At 46.1% G+C, this 20621-nt stretch overlaps 1 protein-coding gene across 13 annotated transcripts in view; it reads right to left on the reverse strand.

Annotated features, from left to right (window-relative positions):
• Positions 1 to 20588, reverse strand: part of ANKRD44 (ankyrin repeat domain 44) — a 153248-nt gene extending 132660 nt beyond the window's left edge. For 10 of the 13 annotated variants that reach the window (XR_012777127.1, XM_075511980.1, XM_075511983.1 and 7 more), the window contains exon 1: positions 12647 to 12958. Coding sequence is in view for 8 of the 13 variants with exons in the window: in XM_075511983.1 (XP_075368098.1) it covers positions 12647 to 12673 (27 nt within the window). In the remaining 5 variants the exon portion in view is untranslated. Of the gene's footprint in view, positions 1 to 12646; positions 12959 to 14407; positions 14703 to 20531 lie in introns of those variants that run through there. The other 3 variants (XM_075511977.1, XM_075511978.1, XM_075511981.1) reach the window with 3 other exon arrangements.
• Positions 20589 to 20621: the final 33 nt, after the last annotated feature.

Below are 20621 nucleotides of genomic sequence, written 5' to 3' on the forward strand. Positions count from 1 at the left end.
CCACTTGTCATGCTATGAACACCAGGGATCAGCACAACTCTACAGGGAATACAACACGCATGAACGTATGCGGTAAAGCACAAGTAACGAAGCTCTCCTCTGGCTGAGCAAACTGTTTATCCCTCTGTAGAGAGAATTACCTTATTGGTGAAACATCTACTGTGGCTTAAAATTATTACTGCGTGTGTTCAAGGTTCAATTAACATATTAGCTGAACACTTTGTTACACATACACAAAAATCTGGACTGTCTTCTCTCCAAGCCTACTGCTTGAAAGCAAACAAAACACACCAACAGAAGCAGTGTCAGGAATGAAACAATCACTCTTTCTCAAATGCAACATTATTCCTCGGATTGCATCCACATAGCTGAAGCACAGCTATTTACACAGCACTTTTTTTTGATGCTCCAATATCCCAGCAAGCAGCAGTGCCATTCAACCCAGCAGACTCTGAACAGTTCAATAATCTCACATGGCCAGATAATACATGAAGAGATTTTGTTACTTCTGTGGGTCAGAGCCTTCCCTTTTTGCTGGGTACTGGACAGACAGCTGTAAACAGGCACTAAGTGAAAGCTTGCTCCATGCTAGAGCTTTTTGACGGCAGAATATAAAGTAGCAAAGCTTAAGGCACTGAATTACACCTGCTTGTCCACCTCCTTTTAATTTTTGTCCCTACAACAGAGGCAACTTAAAAATTCTCCAGACAACTGTCTGAAAGTCTGCAGGTCTTTAAAGACCTCTTTTAAAGTGCTGGAGACCATGTGTCTGCACAGAGTCATCTATAAGCAGTCGCACAAGGGTTTTCAGACAGTTGTCTGGAGTTTTCTTCAGCCAGCCCTGCGGGAACAAGAAGTGCTGAAGATCACGTGCCTGCTCCGTGGTTTGCAGTCATTTGTGTCTCCTTTTCCAGGCAGCTCTCTGGTAAATCACATACCTACCTTGGAGGGCATGAAGCACTCATAAAAACCCATTAAAGATATGCAAACTCTACCCAGGAACAGGAACCAGGAGATGCCAAATGCAATCCCTGACTAATGTGAAAGCTGTGCCTATGCCTGTAGGAAGAGGCTAACAGCAAGGCTCACTGTAACCAGCTACCCCAGGTAACTGCACCTGCAAAGCCAGGGCAGGCAGGCGCTCCTGGGCTGTGCGATCTCCCCACCAACAGCGGGTGCATCCTCAGAGACTCAGGTCCGGACAGTTCACTCTCTGAGCTACCTGGAGATACAGGCTACATGGCTGTGTGAGCTAGTCTTACCCTTCTCTGTGGAGGAGGACAAATCTGTTCAGCTCCATTTGCTCCTGTTTGCAGAGAAGAAATAACACTCCTCTGGGTAGATGCACTCCTCTTGGTGATGCACAAATTCCCCAGTCTTCATGAAAATGCTTCTAAAAGGAGCACCCTTATCTAATTAGAAACTAAATTATATGTCTATAAATATTTACATGTAATAAACAAAACTTAGTGAGAAGACTGCTCAGTTTCAGCCTGACATGAAATGGACCTTGTGTGACCATACCCAAAGGGCACCGTCTGTTTCACTCAGTTTCCATATTTGAGAGGCTGTCTCCATTTCTCTGAACCCACCCAGCTTCGTGTGTGTGCTCTGTGGCCAGGAGTCACAGAGTCCTGGATTATTAGGACATTTAGTCTAAACAAGTGGCATTGATACACCACAAGCTGATCTCACTTTTACCGTTTGCACTGCCAGAATACAATGCTAAGCCTATGACACAGGATTAGTGACCAAAGACAGCCACCCACTGCAATCAGCCAGAATAAACCTTTACCTACCAGGTGACCTAGAAACCATTTCCTAACAGAGCACTTTATCTTAAGCAGCACCAATGCTGATTTTATACTTTATGGAACAAATATCTAAATAAACTATATGTTCATTGAATTTAACACTGTGCTATGAAACTGCATGCCACCGCTCATTTCTCATCTTGCAACATCACAAGATTGGCATCAGCCCACATGGTAAACAGTGTTAAAACAACTTGCAGGGAGGAAGGGCACCGCTGTGAATCAGCCACTGAAAGAGGTAAATCAGGATTTGGCTCTTGCTCTGTCACCCGCTCCTTTCTCAGCCTGACCTCGGTCACAGAGTTTCTCTGCACCCCAGTTCTCCCACTGCAAACCAGGGTAACGACCACCTTCTCTTGACAGTGCCATCAGGCAGCACCATTGCGCCTCTGCCTATTTGTTGCCTGCCTCCTCCCCTGCCTCCTCCTAGCATCCCTCATAGTCTCCACCTTGGCTCCACAGCGCAGCTCTTCCCACTCCTCCTCCCTCTCTCCCACCTCTAAAGCCGCCTTGGCGGCTTCTTAAAATCTCAGATTTGCCTCCAGCCAAGGATATCCAAGCCACGGGCTCCATCTGCAGAAAACCCCACCAGAAGCAGGGTGACATCTCCTAACAGAAGAGCAGGATTACACATATACCTAAACAATCCGGGCTTGTTTGCGTTAAAAGAAAGATATTTCCTCTTGTGCTGGTCTTGGCTGGGATAGAGTTTATTTTCTTCATAGTAGCTGGTACGGGGCTACGTTTTGGATTTGTGCTGGAAACAGTGTTGATAATACAGGGATGCTTTAGTTACTGCTGAGCAGCGCTTACACAGAGTCAAGGCCTTTTCTGCCTCTCACCCCACCCCACCAGCGTCCCATGGGGGGTAGTGAGCGAGTAGCTGTGGAGTGCTTAGTTGCCAGCTGGGGTTAAACCACAAGACTCATACTAGGCTTGATTCACGTTGAGCGGGATGCAGCAGGATCACTCACCTAAGCGCTCTCCTCTCAAACAGAGGCAATGGTTGCAGGATCTGCAACACCGCATTTACTTGGTTGGTAGAGTACTTTGGAAATGTTCCTGGAGTCAATGACTAAATAAGTCCCTCTCTTGATTTTAAATTGGAGATAAATGCTGCGTGTCGCACTGGCAAGCACATTAAAGCAGCTGGAAGCACAAAGACAATACAGGGTATTTTCAGGCCTTTGTTCTCTCATTTTTTACCCTTGGCATGTTAAACAACTAAAGACCACACTGAGCAAATCAGTGTTTTACCAGATAACACTGCAGGCTTCTAGCTTTGAAATCCCAGGCTCCCCGCTGGCACCAGCTCACACAGCGAGAGGGCTGGCTCAGGCAGAGACATCAGCCCAACTTGGTGGCCTGTGGACCCAGCCTCCTACTGCCTGCAAGGCCCAACAGCACAGGCACAGCTTGTTTGCGCTTGCCTTATTGCACAGAAGACAAAAGAAATAACCTTTATTAAAAAAAAAAAAACAAAACACCTAGGACGGCGAGAATGAAAACACTAGTGAAGAGGATGTTGTCCATCTTTGTCTATTGTAAGTATGGAAAAAATGAACTTTATACATAGAAACACAGAAAGGCAGGTGCTGCTACCAGCGTGTTGCTATAAATACAAAGCAGCTTCCCCATATTCCTACAAAGCTGGTCTAGATTCAATGCAGCTGAAAGCAAAATTTCATCCAAGGATGAGATTTCAGAAGGCTATCTGTGGCCCTTTCACCTTGGAAAGGCAAGGAGCCTATCATGTTAAAATGACACTATGATAAAATGGGTTATGTTCTCCATCTGAATGGTACTCCCTACATTATTAATGACAAAATGCATATAAAAGCTTATTAATGTTCACACTAGTTTCCTTTCCCAGAAAACTTGATCATATTTAGAATGTAAAAGCCTGTGCATCTAACAGTGCAGTTGACTGCTGTCTTCTCTTCAGTTTATACATTGCGGATAGCAATACGTGATTTTTACATTTTTACTATTAAATTACATGCTCTGTACTGCTGGTAATACTTCATTTACAGACATCAGTTAGAGGTAGGCAACTCAGTCGGTACCAAACAACTATTTTGCTAAAAGCTTTTGCATGGACAAAAGACATTTGATCAAGCAACAAGTCTGTAAAATTACAAAGGCTGCAAGATGGGGAAAAAACAGGTCATATCATGAGATTGCAAAATATGCCAGAATAGAAACGGTAATGCTTAAACAGAAAATTATTCATCGCTAGCGATTATTTGCACTTTCTGTGTCATTAAGGATATCAACATGTGGCTGTGGCCCTTGGAGCAATCCTACACATACATAAATCAGTAGCACAAGGGTTTTTCATGAGAAACCAACTCCTTTATGCAAAAAAGCTAAAGCCTTAGCTCAGTAAATGGATGCCGTCAGGTACATCTGTTAAGACCGTGTGCAGAAGTCAACCATTATGGTTTTGCTTACTTCCTCATAAAGATGCAGTAGCATGCAGCTGCGAGGAGGAAGCGAGGGCTTTGCGAGGGCATTCTCCCCAAATACTCTTTTCAAAATAAGAAAGCAAGCCATTACAAATAATTCCAGCAAAAAACTGCATGTCTGTACATAAAACCAGCTCATAACACAAAATACAAACATCAACCAGACAAGCCTACGTTATGCTAGGAGGTTCAGCACTGCATGGCAGAGACGTATTAAACGGCCTCCATTTTTGGTTGTACATCTGCAGCCAGGAAAGACTTTTTCTTCCCTCAAAAGCAAAACACATGCAAATGTCTGTCATCAAAAAGCACGTATGTTTTTGGAATGTCACAATTACCTAGCCACAACTAAATGCTGTAATTTGTTGACCAACTCCTTGCAAACTTCAATAATGACCTCAAACCCTTGGATAAAACTGCAAAATAATTTCCCCCTTTAAATGTAATTTTGTAATGCTTTGATTCCCACCCATCACCAGGCTGAAGGGCTCCAACAGCATGCAGATACATGTTTCTAGTGCAGCAATTAAAGCAAAGCTGAAGCCACAGACAGCAGCTGTGGGAACTTTCCAGCCCAAGCTTTCCAGCTAACAAAAAAAGTGACAAATGTCAGATATGTACTTCTGGAAAAAAAATGTCAATTTAAAAATGGAAACAGCTGAAAATGCAATGTTTTTCAGCTAATAAGTGTTCAAACTAAATGGTTAAAATACAGAGGTATTCTGCCAACAAGTTTAGCTTACCTGTATGTCCTGCAACATACACGCAGCAATATGTGAAGCAGGGCATTCAAACAGAAAAGCAGGAATAAAAAACAGAAGAAACGGTCAATGTTATCAGAATATACTTTGAAACATTTGCCTAATAGGCTTATACCTACAATATCTGGCTCCTGTAGGCACCTGATGACACTAGAACCTGTATTAGCACCACTGAAAGAAAAAAAAATTCTAGACAACAGAGATTAAAAAGAAGCCTAAAAACATAATAAGCTGGAGCATTAATTATTTTGTACAAATATTGCCCAAGGCTGAAACGATAGCTCCTAAAGAGTAAGCTGCTCATTTCTCAAGCAGTCAGAGATGTGCTGATCAGGGGGACAGCTTTAGGAAGAGAAGGTGCTTGGCCCAGCTCCTCCAGGTGAACACGCCACAGAGCACCAGGCCAGCACGGGGAAACCCTTCCTGTCAGCACCACATCCCAGAGTCTCTGCCTCTCCAGCAACGAACAAGCAGGATCAGCTACACCTAGACCTCCAGAAACAACCTGTAAAAGTTTTCTTTGCTGGCTTTCAGGGATTTGCCCCCGAGGCCGGTGCGTGACCGACAGCACTGCCACAGTGCTGTCGATGGAACGGCACTGGCTCAAAACCATGCCCAGGAGAGCTGCAGCGTGAGCAGCCGCCACATTCAGCAACCAGCTAGCACTTTGGGCACTTTTGTTCCTGGGTCACAGAAATCATCTGCCCACCCTCAAGCAAGGAGCCAGATAAAAATACCACCTTGCCCAAACCAAGCTGTTACACAAGCGCCCAAGCTGGGAGGAACATTTATCTCTCTACTAAATGTAGTCATGACAACCACATCTTCATTTAAGAGATGAGCAGGAAGAGGTCATGAGGCACTTGTCATGGAGAGATAAAATACCACACCTCAAGTGCGCACAGGAGGGTGAGTTTTGCTGGATGCCATCTGCAATTCAAGAAAACTAACATCCTAACACGACAGGCACACACCCCCTGAAAACAGCCCAGGCATCTAGGTGCAACCACTGCAAAGTGCTTACAGTATTACCAAACAGCAAACTTCTGGAGGATTTCTCTGCTAAAGAAATATCTATGATGGACTTGAGCACGCTACACCACTCCAGAAATTCTCCTCATTAAAGTGCTTCTTGTTTACCTTGAAACAAGCTACAAAACTATCAGAAAGTGATACTTATTGCAGAAGCAAGAACCAACAAAAGCAAGCAACTTCCTTTTCAAGCCTGTATCTTGCTCTCTTTGGCTACTCAAAGCTTCCCCCTCCCCACCCTCTGAACAGGACCATCTCTGGAGGCATTTAAAAGACGTGTGGGGACATGGTTTAGTGGTGGACTTGGCAGTGCTAGGTTTACGGTTGGACTCGATGATCTTAAAGGTCTTTTCCAACCTATACGATTCTATGATACTATGAGTCCGAGTTCAGGTGCCATCTATACCAGATGGCAGCAACCATCGTTCCTACAGGTCTGAACAAGGGCAGGAATGCTGGTACATCCCATTTTTTCCAAAGTTTTTATTTTCTTTTAAAACACACGGAGCCACGGCTCACAGTATGTATGGCATGCCTAGGAACATCACGGCTGTAGAAAGCCAATGGCTGCCATGGTGGAGTTATTTTGGTCCAACCACATTTTCGTTTCATAATAAATAAGAGAGAAACACTGTTGTGGGTAAATTCCTCCTTCTTCCTTCCCCACAGTTACCTTTGTTTTGTGGCTACTTGAGTATTTTGTACTAAAACGGATTATCTCTGCCTTGCTGTGAGCCCTTTCAAAAACACTTGGCAGCCTGCAAATTAATATACACCTTAGTATTATCCAGCAATAACACGAGGAGGGGAGGAATCGTGGGACCTCACGCCACGCAAAATGAACCCGCAGGCTGGCTGTGGCTACGGGGCACAGGTTCATTATTCCTATTTTATACAGCAGATTCAGGGGTATCTTCTCAGGTGCTTTTACTTGTCAGAGAGAAAGGATACACAGAAAGACAGTCTTGTCAATTGAATGATTCTGAAATAAGTTAAAGACACACCATCATTTGGAAATTTAATTGGTTTTGTTAGGAGATTATTTGTTACTGGTGTATTCATTTTGGTTTTAAGTGTATTCAGACATAAGTCCAGCCTTTGCCCAGCCGATTTTTATGATCTTTGACATCTGTTTAAAATTATTTAAACATCTGCTTAATGCTGTTTCTCTGTGACCATAATAAAAAGGATCCTGATGGTCAGCGGAGAACTGTCAAACACAGGAAAACATTTGGGAAAGGGAGGGAGAGAAATGGTCCTTTCAGTTCTAGTCACACTGCATTACTCTCGGCAATCAAGGACAACAGGCAAAATACCAGGAGACAGGATGAGGTTTCGCAGTTAATAGCAGCCTAAGTGCACACACTAACCACTTATCTGGGCTTCATTACCCTTATTGCATACATATGCATGCTTGTAAGGGTAGCCTAAAAATAAGTCTGGTTTTTGGTACATACAGGGCCTGAGCCAGTGATGCTGAAGTCCCAGTAAATTTTGACCCCCCCAGGTGCACTGGCTCAGGGCTAGACAGAGCCTGTGTCTGTCTCAGATTTACAGCAAGCTTCCCACCGAATTTGGCAGTGCAGGTATAAAAACACTAAGCACTACATCTCTTAAAAGTAGCTACGCAGACTTCACCTCTAGGTAACTTCCCATTCTATCTTTGTTTATAGAAAACATTTGCAGTGTCTTTTTGAAAGACAGAATTATGCATTTCCCCTGTAAACATGCATAACTATAATCAGCAACCAGGCAGGGGAGAGCTTGCGTCAGCCCCTGACAGACATCAACAAGCAGGACGTCCCAGCGCAGGAGCCAGTCCGACCGTCGCCGCCTCTGACACAGCACGATGGGCGCATTCGTGCCAAGGCCTGTGAAGGCAACCCGGTCAGCACAGGCAGAGAGCTGGCATCCCAAATCAAACACAGCCACACACGGAGCGACTTTGTTGGCTTTAAACAGGAAGAAGAGGACGGAGTTCGCTACAGAGACAACCTGCAGGCCTGTGGGCACCGCTGGCAGTCCTGCAAGGAGGGCCTCAGCTGGCAAGGCAAGCCTGGAAATGAGATGGAGACACTACAGAAACTTAGATTCTTCCAAAATAATTTTCCAAAACCTAACTCACAGAAGTTTACATAGAGAAATATTTTAAGATCTTTTATCCTCTCAACAGAGCGCTGACAGGAGCAATTGTCTGTGTTTGCTGCCCAGAACCATCAATGGAAACCCTGAAGATTAAAAGCACACTCAGCAGGACTTGACTAACAGGCTTTCTCTTGAAAAGTTTGCAAGTGGCAAACAAACAGTTCTCAAGAAACCAAGTTACTCAGCACAAGTATGAAGAATAAGCCGTGCAAAGAACTGCAGGCAGCGGGCAGGGAGAGCACCCTGCATCTGCTGGTTACTCAGAGGACAGGAGAGAGGTGGGTCCAGGCAACAACTACTGCTCAAAAAGCAGCCACAAAAGTCAAAAAACAATAGATAATTTCACCCTTAGAGAGCTTTGCTGAAGGGGAAAGGCGGCTCATGAGAAGGAGGGAACGGCAACTCAAAATACAGGAAGGAAAGAAGAGCTGCAGCAAGTAGGTTTCCTCAAACAGCACCCGAGGGGCACAGCAAGGGTTTTCATGCCCTGTCATATGTGCAGAGCCAGGCTCAAGCTGTGTCAGTGCAACTCACACCTGAAAGCCTCTGGCCACCCACTTGCTGAAGCACTTGTCTTCTGCTGCTTCTGAACTCTAGCTTAAATGCAAAGGCTTTTATCACATATAACTGCACCCTCACATAATACAAAATACTAACACTTACCAAAATGGAAAAAGTACAACCAATAAACTGGATTGGAACAACATAGCAATAACTTAGAGTTGAAAAAAAAAATTTTTTTCAGTCCTTAAAGCAATTTGCATGCTTGCTGTGATCAACATTCGCTGCAGAGATGGTAAAAAAAAAAGGAATGGATAAAAGTTTTAAGATTTAGAGTAAGCTTTGCAATATTTGTATATGACAACTGAAATATTTAGAACATCGGAATGTTTACAACTGCACAGACACACGACTACAGACAAAGATTACAATCCTAGGCATTTAATTTAAGTTTTATGAATTAGGTTGTTTTCAGCTTAACATTTAGCCATTTAAAAATGGCTAGCAAGGGGTTACTGAAGAAAGGAAGGCCTGGAAGAAATTCATGCAGAAACGAATGGTGGTGGAATACACTTCCTGTGGTTAAATGATTTAAGGGTTTCTCGTGGCTCGACTGGTGAGCTAGCAACTACCATCACTGGAAGCAAATTCAAGTAACCTACACTAACGCTAAACTCTTAAACTAAGCTCTCCTGCCTAAGGAGTGAATGCAGCCAAAAGTACCGATAATCTCTTTGGAGGATTAAGCATAGCAATACCTTAGCACCTTTCAGCTATATCAAAAAAGCAGCAATAATGAAATTCTGTCTGTCTTCAAAGCCTCTATAAGAAACAGTGTGGTTAATTTCTCATCTGTCTGAACGCTCCAAGTGCTGTTAGATGCGGTTCGTAAGAGAAGCCAAGAATGGAGGCAAGGAGGAAACAGGTTACTTAGAGAAACACATGTTTAAACTCTCAGTGTGGGGGTTCTCTAGTCTTCATAGAGTCATAGAGTGCTTTGGGTTGGAAGGGACCCTTAAAGATCATCTGGTTCCAACCCCCTTGACACGGGCAGGGACATCTTCCACTAGATCAGGTTGCTCAAAGCCCCATCCAACCTGGCCTTGAACACTTCCAGGGATGGGGCATCCACAACTTCCAGTGCCTCACCACCCTCATAGTGAAGAATTTCTTCCTTATATCTAATCTAAATCTACCCTCTTTCAGTTTAAAGCCATTACCTTGTCTTCTCCTACACAAAGCTCTCCTCACTCACTGGTCAAGAAAGTCATGGATCCAGAGGAAAGCATGTGCTACAGAAATCACAATGACAGGCAGAGGAGAGAGCTCTCGGTTTCAGAGCCAACCTCCCCTGAGCATCACAACTAAGACCTGAACGAGACTTCACACTCAGTGCACAAAAAGCAGCCCACGCTCACAGCAGCCCAGGTCCCAACCGCTGCACATATGCGTGGTACGCAGTGCCCTATGTACCGTAATTCTCATTGCAGGAGACCACAAGCACACAGACTGCCGTGGCCTCTGGTGTTCAAGCAAAAGGAAACAGTTTCCTGAATTGCTGCAAGTTATCACTGCCACAATTGCCTTGATCCTCAAGAGCAGGAAGAAATGCAGAAGGAGCCTGCTCCTGCAGCCTCAGCGAGTATGAGCACAGGCAGGAGTTGTTACAGGAATGTAAGCCTTCCCATGCACATCATTCTTCATCCCAGCTTCACCTCTATTTTGCCTGGGTCTGTCTATAAACATGTGGGACTGCTGCTACTGTGCCTCTTTTAGTCAGAGGTGGGCCAGCACTCTTCAAACCTGATGTAGATGAAAAGTACAGCTTGGCCTGATGCGCACAGTGCAGCCCCAGTGCCTTGGTTACAATTGCTCAGGCTGCATGTGGGAAAGGCTCCGCCAGCAATGGCTCCAAATACACAGAAACAGGCACACGTAAACTTCTGCACTCGGTTTAAGAGGAAGCGCCACAGCCAGCTTTGAATGTATCCTCCCCCTCCTCTAGTCTCTCAGAAGTGAAAGAAAAAGATCTGGTGAAGAAACTGAAGAAAATCAAAAGAGATCCAGCAGGATGAGTACAAGTAGACCAACATATCCCTTTGTAAATTACAGGAAACATACCCACAAAGAAAAACTATCAGCCTGCAGTGTCCCAGGCCACAGCCTGACCAGGAACCACCACGAGGATCCACCAATATTTTGAGCATCCCCAAAGCAGGCGCTACAGGGGCATAATGGCAGCTCTAAGGAGCCTCGTCCCTCAGCTTTGAGGGTTCTCAGAAAATAAGGGAGAACGTTAAGCCAACAGCCTGTTGGTTTTTACAGCAATACAGACTTCATCAAGACATGATCCCCTTGACTTATATCTGTTTCGACTTCTGCTGCTGCTGAAGCAAAATCCTTGCTGCAAGATTTCAGCAAAGGTTTAAAAATTCTAAAGGCAGTAAATTCAAGGGCTTCATTAAACACGTGAAAAGCACTGAAATGGTACAATTTTGGCCCCCTGTAACGTATGCATTTTTAATATTAATGCTTGCTGTTTGGATTTTCAATACGCAGTTTCTACCTGAATCTCCTTATTTATGAGACTCAGTTTGTGCACCACAGGGTAGTGAAGCCTCATGGTGTGAAACATTTTCTTTGCCAGTCATAAGCGCCACATCTAAAGATGAGGATGTTCGAGGGACATGTCAGGAGACGGCCCATAAATACTGCCTTCTGTTACAAGCGAAAACGCGTTATAGACTGTGCTTGGCCACACAGTGCCACTTTTACTTTAGAAGCGGCTTTATCCTTTTTTCCTTTCAAAACTCTTTTCAACGTTTTTGTGCTTTGTGCATGTGGCTTTGTGCATGTGGAAGATTTTCTTAGAAAAGCATAAATAGACTGCGAGCGAGGCATATGATCTATAAATAAGGGGTATTTGGTGAGGGGCTGGCTGCAGACAGTCCTTCTGAACCCAACAGAAAGGTCTGAGGCTTGCCCGACACCCACGCTGCAGATCACAGGCAGACCACGTTAAATCAAAAATAGCAGATTAAAGCATGCAAGTGTGTAACAGTTGGTAGAGTATGTGGATAAATCAGGGTGTGGGAGCCATAATATCAGTTTACTAAATATTTTTAAATGATTTTAACTACCAGCGATAAGAAATACTTTAACACCAATTACAGCTGTCTGCCTATTGCTAAGTTTAACACAATCTAAGGGTTTAATACTACGGTTTTCCTAGTAGCCCGCGAACAACAGCAACAGCTAAACCGAACAGGCACTTCCTAAGTAAAAAGGCGACAGAAAAAATCATTTACACGTATGCCACGGCAATGAAACGAGGGAGAAATCCCAAAGAAGGATAAGCAGAGCCGAGAGGCCTTTCGAAACGAGCCGACATCCACTTCCATCCCACCCCGCCAACGGGAGACGTCAGGATTTCACCGAAGACCGCGGGACGGCGGCGGCACGCTCGGCTGCGCGGCGGGGACGGGCGAGTGCCTGCGGCGGGCACCCGGCTGCCGCCGCCGCGACGCCCGGCGAGCTGCGCCCTTCCCGGCCCCGCGCCCCCGGCCCGCCCGCACACGCCGCCTGCGCGGGCAGAGACAATGTCCGCCGGGACGCGAAGAGAAGCGCATCTGCGGCGGCTCGGCGGGCGGGGGGGCAGCGGGGAGCCCGCACCACACGGCGAGCGGCTCCCGGGGCAGGGGGGACGGCGCCGCTCCCGGCGCGGCCACGGCCGCCTCCGCTCCGGGCCCCGCCGAGCCCCCAGCTGAGGAGAAGGGCCTCCTCCGGCGGCTCGGCCGCCCCGCACGACGCGGAGCCGGGCCGGGCCGGGGCGCGCTGCCGCGGCAGGCTGAGGCTGAGCCCGAGCCCGAGCCCGAGCCCGAGCCCGAGCCCGCCGCCCCGCTCCCGCCCGCCCCACGGCGCCCACCTGGTCGGCGAGCTTGAGCACTGCCATCCTCCGCCGCTCCTCCCGCACACATGCAGCTCCTGCGACGGGCGGCGAGCGCGCCCCGCGACCGGCGCTTCTGCGGCGGCAGCGGCTCGGCTCCGCTCCGCGCCGGCGGGGCGGGGCGGGGGCGCGGAGGCCGCCTCGCCTCGCCTCGCCCAGCCCAGCCCGGCCCAGGAAGCAGGGGCGGGCGGGCTGCCTCGCACCGGCCGCGCCGCCACCGCCGCCTGCCGCCGCCTTTGTTCGCGCCGGCGGCCGGTGCCTGCGCGGAGCGGAGCGCAGGGCCGCCCCGGAGGCTCTCGGCGCCCCTGCCCCGCCGGGCAGCGCGAGGGGCGGCCCCGCCGCCCGGACCCGCCCCGGGGGGCGGCCCTGACCGTAGCCGGGGGTCCCCGGGGGCACCTGCCGCACGCCGCGGGCGGGACGCGGAGGGGCTGCGCGCTGCCGCTCTGGAGGCGGAGGGCGCGCAGGGCGAGCGCCCCCAGTCCCCTCAGGGCGACGGCGGTACCCCCGTCACGGCGGCTGCCGGAGGGGGAGGCCGTGGTACCCCGGTCCCGCTTCAGGGTGGGCTGCCTGGCGGGCCTCGGGCTTGGGGCGCGCACTTGGCTTCGCTCCCAGGAGGAGCGAGGTCTTCAGGCCCCCTTTGGTTGCCCCCACGCTGAGGGAAAGCAGGGAACCAGCTGTTCCAAACCCGTGTAGAAGGGGAAGCCGAGGCCTTTACCTTTCCCTTTTTTCCACGTGTGCACGTGCAGAGGCACTAAGTGTTTGTCAAATCCCATGAAAGAGGCATGACTGGCAGAGGGAAGGTCAGACCTGACATCAAGTCTTTTGGGGTTTTTTTTTTTACCTCTTTTTTGATTATACGGTTTTAACAGCTGCCTTGCAAGAATCTGGTACCTCCTGACCACTCCAAGTCCTTTCATACTCAATATATTATTTCACTTTTCAAGGACTAGCACATCAGATAAACTGTACTTTTTAAATAAGCAAGCAAACAAACCACGCAGTCCCTGGCCCATGCTGCAGAGGAAAATGAGCATCATCCAATGTTCCTGTTGAGCTGACCTGGGTTGCACCCTCAGATGGGATTGTCAGTGTGCTCGAGCACCGCAGCAAGACTGCACAGCCAAGCACATAAGGGGGGGGAGGAGGGGGGGGGAAGGGCATAAAGGGGTAAATTCTTTCTCGCCCCCCAGAGCTGACAAGCTGAATCCGTGGAGCATGTCATTTGATTAAAATCATTGGCACAATGCACAGCAACAGGAGTTACAAACACGCTGAAGGTAATGAGGGTAATTACATTTTTCCAAGGACACGCAATTGAAGAGCAAAGGATTGAAGGTTCCCTCTTCCCATCCTCTGTGTTGCACGAAGAGGCCAGGTACTTCCCCACAAGTTAGATTCTGCAGCAACGAGCTCCCCTACCCTACAACACATCCGATAGAACCGTGATCTATGACTTTTCAACCCCTGATTACAGAACGGGGTGACTTTAAGTAGTTTAAAAAAAAAAAAAAAAAAAAAAAAGGGAAGTATCTTCTATGGAAGAAAACCAATCCAAGAAGGAAACAGATGTTGGTTTCAGGCTTCTGAGGCATAATTATAAATGGGGATTAAAAATAACATACAAGTTACGACACATTTTGACTCCATCTATTTTAAAGGGGTCTTAACGGAAAAACAGTGTTAACATAAATCAGTCTTTTAAAGAAAAAAATAAAAAAGCAGCAAGAGAGAATCCGGTACCTGTTAAAAATGTATGAACTCAGGCAGTTTTTCTTTTTAATATCTTCACCCCTTATGGTCCTTGTCACGCCAGAACACCTAGAAGCGTTACGCCTCCATCAGCAGATTTGCTCTGTGTCAAACCATGCGCTAAGAAGGGCAGTTGGCAGCCCTGCGCTGCCATGCACCATGGACCGGAGCCTTTCTGTGTCCCACTGATTCAATCCAGAAACTCCACTTTGACAGTCCGCTCCCAGCCTCTGTCGAAACACATGCTCACCACAGAGGTCAGAAGTAAGCAGAAGTTAGCTTCCAGCTGAGAGCAAGCAAAAAAAAGAAGAGGAAAAATGGAGGGAACTTTCAGCATTATAAGGAAAAGTCTGTTTTGTTATTTTCCATTGTAAAGGCCTATTTTCCAAGGACTTAGCATTCCCCACAGCATTTTCCCTGCAGTTAAACTAGGTGGATACGTAAGGAAAAGGATTTTTCAGATTGGCTCTGTGCTCCCCTCACTTTCTGATCTAGGAATCTGGTACAAACCCTTGCACCTTCTTTGGGACCCCCGACAATCTCCTGTCAGGGAGCTAAGCTGATGGTATGCCATCTGAATGGAAATCTGCTGATGCAGTAGGAGCCCAGTGCCTTGGGAGTAAATAATTGGGCTAGATGCAAGCTAGCGTTAAAATATTTTCCTGAAGTTTTTTGTTCCCAACAAGCACAGTCTCATGCCAGCTCCTCTTTCCCAGGCCCCTCAGGATGGTGTCTGGGAAGACCAACCACCTACGATGCCCCTCCTTGGGAAGGTCCCCTTGGGGGATGCAGGACAACAGAAAGTGTTCGCATCCCTATTAACAGGGCAGCACTCAGTTTAGAGAGGTCCTTACAATTATACTTACACTATCCATTTAGTGTCATTTGCATGAACTGCCAAGATTAGTCACAGTGCTACAATCATTATCATCACAGTAAAGGAGTCCAAGATTTCTCTGAAAGTACAATGTCCTCCTCTCCTGTTCAGAAAATAGCACAACCAACCACGTTACAGGATTCTGACTTACCACGCAGAACCAACTCTCTTTTCTGAGCTATTTTACTCAACAACTTCTTAGCCCTGGCTGGTACATAACAGTAATTTCATAGCACATTTTCACGTGAAAATGAATGCATGATGCAGTATGCTCAACTGTCTTTTTTGGGAAAGACAGGCACAAAGACATTAGTATGCAGAGCTAATTTTTCAAGTAATGGTCATACCTGCAACTCTCAAACCTGTAGCATTATGTTGATTTTCCACACTAAGACATTATCATCAAAACAGGTGTGCAACAGCCTTAATGAGAATGCGCTTGAGCTTGCCAGATATTGTCATCTTGGATTAAAGCTGTATTTGGAAAGGAAAAAGCCCTAGGGCTACACTGGGCCTCTGACAGGGAAGTGGAAAGAAACCCTCTAAGGACGGCTGGTGCATTTGTACCTTACTGACCCATGCCCGATCCTAAGAGGATTCTGTGCATCCAATTGAACTCTTCTATGAAACACAAACACTCTGCATTACATATTTTAAAAAGTAAAAAAGGAATATGGAGCCTTGAACATTAGCACTTAAGCACTTTCTGGCCAACAGCAAGGAAGAACAGAACTGCCCCAAATATTTTGCACTTGCCCATCCTGAGATTTCTTGGTCTGCTGGCCACAACACAACAGGGCTCTGTAGGATACTGGCCCACTATAGCAGGCCTCTGCCTTTTTTTTTGTTTTTCCTCCTTTTTTTTTTGTCCCCAGCAAAACCAGAGTTCCTCCAATTCCATCTGAAACTGGATGAACGCCATTTGCTATTAGCAGTCGTATGTGCACAAGCCACTTCCTCATTCAGATTTTGTGTCAGGAAAGCACTTAGCATTCTTATACCCACTTGGGCTCAGCAAAACTCCCAGACACACTTAGATTTAAGCATGTGACTACAACAGAACTTAAGCATCATCACAAAGCATCTGCCCTTTTTTAAGATCCCACACGCCACTTTCACGTAGTATAATATTGCGAGTCTTGGTTTGGGCACTGACTTAGGACTTGAGAGACTATCAATTCTCTCTTGTGCCACGGTGTTCCTGCATGGTCCTGGGGGAGCAATCTGGTCTCGTGGTGCCTGGCTTCATGCTGGTACAAGGAAATTCTCCCACCTTGTGAGGTGTAGCACTCTGACACAGCTAGGGAAGGATCTCAGGTAAAGACCACCAGGTGCTGCTCTGAGCATTACTCTGCCATCACAGACTCACTGTTAGTCTTCCCATGCAGCATCAGGAAAACAGTATCTGGGAGCTGCAGCAGAGGAAAAGAAAGCAACTTCGTTGAAATAAATCCATTTGCACCGTACTTAAATGCTACAGAGAACCGGGACGTGGGTGGTAAGCTGGTAAACAGACTGAGCGCAGGAGCAAGGTCAGGAGTTCTCCCTGCACCACTGTTCCTCCTGCAGCAATACAAACGTGTCTGCAAATTATCTGCTGGATCCCCACAAGCGCTCCTACATCTCAGACAGATCTCTGCATTAGTCTGATGTTTCTGCAGCCTAACAGGATGTGGTCACTTTAAGGCAGCCAAAAGTCTGCACCACCACCCTCCTCCCTGCTCCTGCTCCGCCTGCAGAGTTGAGCAGCAGAGGCAGGGAGAGGGCTCGGCTCTGTTTTGCTCTCCAAAGTCAGGTCTGCTGCTGTATTTAAGCAGGATGATCACTCACAGATGGAGGGTGCAATTGCTCCTAGACGTGTGTTTGGCTCCTACCTCGTGAAGAAAGCTAAAGTAAATACAGTCAGCATATTCCTTAGCAGTGTTTATTTGCCACTGTTGAGCATGGATGAAAGACAGGACTGACGGCAGAAGATACATTTATCTTTATTTCTGATGACTTCAGGTATCTAGCATGTCTCTGGTCTCTACCTGTTGCCTATTCTCTAACAGCAGCACATAAACATCCCACTGTGCTTTCTTCCCCCTTACAGACTGGGTGGGAGTCAGATTAGAGTGATGTATAAGCATTATTATGAGACTGCAGTGGTGGAAACAAGCAAAAACATACAGAGCTGCATGAATTTGAAACAGAAGGGCAAACAGGACACAGCAGGAGACTGGGCAAGTGAAACACCAGAGACGATAACTAATTATTGCTGTCACCATCTCCCCCTCCTGCACTGCTACAGCACACAGGGTGATTGGGGGGTGGGAGGGGGGCTGTCACCTCCGCAGATGCCTCAAGCTGCCTGTCATTGCCCTCCCAAAGTCTTCTCCCTTCTGTTTTAGTATGATTTATTTTAACCAGGTGGAATTTATTTTATTATTTTTTCCCAAGGGAGATTCTTTCTATCTCATTAAGTTATTTTTCCTCCTAGATCTACTTGTTTAATATTTACATGGGAGAGGGAGGGAAATCAAACAAAATTAATCAATCCGCTGATAAGGGCAGAGAGGGGAAAAAGAGGAGACAGGACCTCCTCTTATCCAGACACAGGCCTCCTCTCATTTCAAATACTTCTGCAGCCATATAGTTAATGCACAGACACATATGATACAATTGGAAACTGTGAATTTGAAGCTGAAATCATAACTATTGCAGCCTTCTGCTGTGTTAACCAAAAAGGAATACACACTCCCCCATATGTTAAGGTGTTCTTACAGTTGGTCTTAGCTAGCACCTCTCTGGCACACGTCCATGTAACTAGTACTAGGTGTTGAAAATAGGGGAGGAATTAAGGCATATGACAACTAGACAGGCTAAGCTGGGGCAACTCCTTTCTGGTCACACCAGTCTAGAAATGCATCTCTGCAAAAGCGGATTTCACTGACAGTGGTAGCATTAGGCTCACCCCAGTTCTTAAAGTGATGTGTTAGTGTCCTGTGCAAATACGTATCTATACCATCAATTTTCAACAATTTGTCATATACCACAGTGCTTGATCTAGAAACCAAGTAAGTCAGCAGAAAGACATGTTGATTTCCACAGACTTTGGACAAGGTTTCACACGATGCAGTGAGGACAGGACAAGGGGGAAGCAAAAGCCTATGCTTTTTGCTGCCTTCTATCACATAAAGAGGGCCAAGAGAGACCTGGGTTATTTTCCTGCTTGTTTGGGGTTTTTAATTTTATCTCCTATCTTTCTTTCCTGGAAAATACCAAGTTATCTGATTCTACTTGAAGTTTTCCAACAGACAAAAAACCCCCCCAAAAACAACAAAAAACCACCCCCATACCCAGAAAACCCCCCAACACACAAAAAAACCCCAAACAAACAAAACCAAACCATGTTAGACACTTTGCCACACTGTGGAGCTGCTGGCCTGGCTGTGGAGTCTGGACTCTTTACCAAAACAGACACTCTAAACCAACTGGTGCTAAGGTACTGGAGTTAAAAAAGAAGAAAAAGAAATCAGGAAAAAAAAAGGGATGAGCGAAAACAAGTTAGCAAGAGAAGTTGTTGAATATTTAAATTTTCTGTTCTTGGTCCTATTCCATTTATAGGTATATGCAATATCTTAAATCTCCTGTGTCATTAATCTTAAATCTCCGGCATCATTAATCTTCTAGGTGAAACACGGAGAGAAAATGAAAGACATACGAAAAGTACTTTCAGGGCTTCCTTGTGCATAGTGTTAGTATGTGTGAGTTCAAAGCATTCAAATCCTACCCCCACCCTCCCCACCTAAACTCAGGACAACAGTCTTTGGACTTTAAAAGCAGAATCTTCCAGTACTCGTGGTCTGAAGTGATTCACCAGCTTTGAAGTATTCTTTTTTAATCTAAATCCTCATTTTCCACTGACTTAACATTTTGAAGTATGCCTGACCTTTAAAGAACTCAGCAAATGGTCTCCAGGGGGTAGGATTCCTGTTACACTGAAACATCCTGTATACCCCTCTGAGTGCAACATCAGGTAATTGTACAAGTTGTATTTATCTAATGAGTCATACTCATTAGAAAGATATCATTGATGGTTCAAATGGACACTAGACCAACCTCTCTTTATATACTCACTTCACCTAAATAACCTACAGCAATTAGGTGTAGCAACCCCTAGCTTTGAAGTCTTTTTACTTTCATCCTCGAGATCAAATTCATTGAACTGTTGCACTAACATAAAATACCAAATTTCCATCTCTGTTGCATCAGGACATCATTATTATTTTAACAGAATAAGATTTCATGTCCTTGGTCTTTTCGCTTCTCAGTACCTGCATAATCTTCACTTCTGCCTGGTACTAGGTACAGCCGATGGGACACCGATGGATGCATACCAGCAATGTTGAAATCTATCAGCCAAAACAGAGTAATTTTGGAAAGAAACAACCAGGTCAGTTGCCCAAGGTCACAGTCTTGGAAGTGAGGAGCATTGCATGAGCTAAATTAGGTAGGAATCTCTATCAATCTGTTCTCAGTGTGCAGAGAGGAAGAAAAGGTTTATGCCTGAGCCTCTGCCAGGACCTAACGAGTCCAACACCAGCTCTAAGACCCAAGTAAGATTTGGGACTGTTCTGCTAGCATATCCCTTCTCCAAACTCAACTGTATTTTTCACAGTGCCCAAAAGCCAGCAAGAGATTTCATTTTTCAAGTCACACAAAGAAAGAAATCCCATCCCTGAAGTTGCATTTAATTAGAAGGGGTGTGGAAGCACACAGCGACTAACATGAAGTTGCCACCAAGGAGGGAGCAGCACTGTGGCAGTTTTCTCTCTGATGTTAGGGTTTAGCTCATAATCCAAAGGGAGTTTTTTTCCCTTCCATCAGAGAAGTTATGTGGCCAAGAGCTCTGTGGGGAGAAAGATGTGACAGAGGGTGTCAGTAACGTTATTTTTGGAGGAATGCTGGAAGTCTGGATTAAGTTCACATCTGCTGGATGAAAGCTAATGGAAACAAATCAGCCTAACAGACTGTAGTCCATGTTGCTTTATGGTTAAATATAAAACATGCTATGCAGTACCATATATTCCCTTACAAAAAGGGAACACTAGACTAGAACTTTGCAGAATGAAGGTCTGTGATGTAAACCAATTAAAATATCTGAATACACTAAAATACAGATGAGAATTTACTATTTGTTTTCAGGAGAACAAAGCTGGGGCAACAAAGGGTACATATATTATGGTACTGGCTTACCTCAAGCTAGTTGGATCATCACAGGCCATGCTAAAACTGATAGATGTCCAAGTTCTTCCTAGAAGATAAAACAGAAACAGCCATTATATA

This window comes from Mycteria americana, chromosome 9 (assembly GCF_035582795.1).
Source record: "Mycteria americana isolate JAX WOST 10 ecotype Jacksonville Zoo and Gardens chromosome 9, USCA_MyAme_1.0, whole genome shotgun sequence".
Taxonomy (NCBI): Eukaryota; Metazoa; Chordata; class Aves; order Ciconiiformes; family Ciconiidae; genus Mycteria; species Mycteria americana.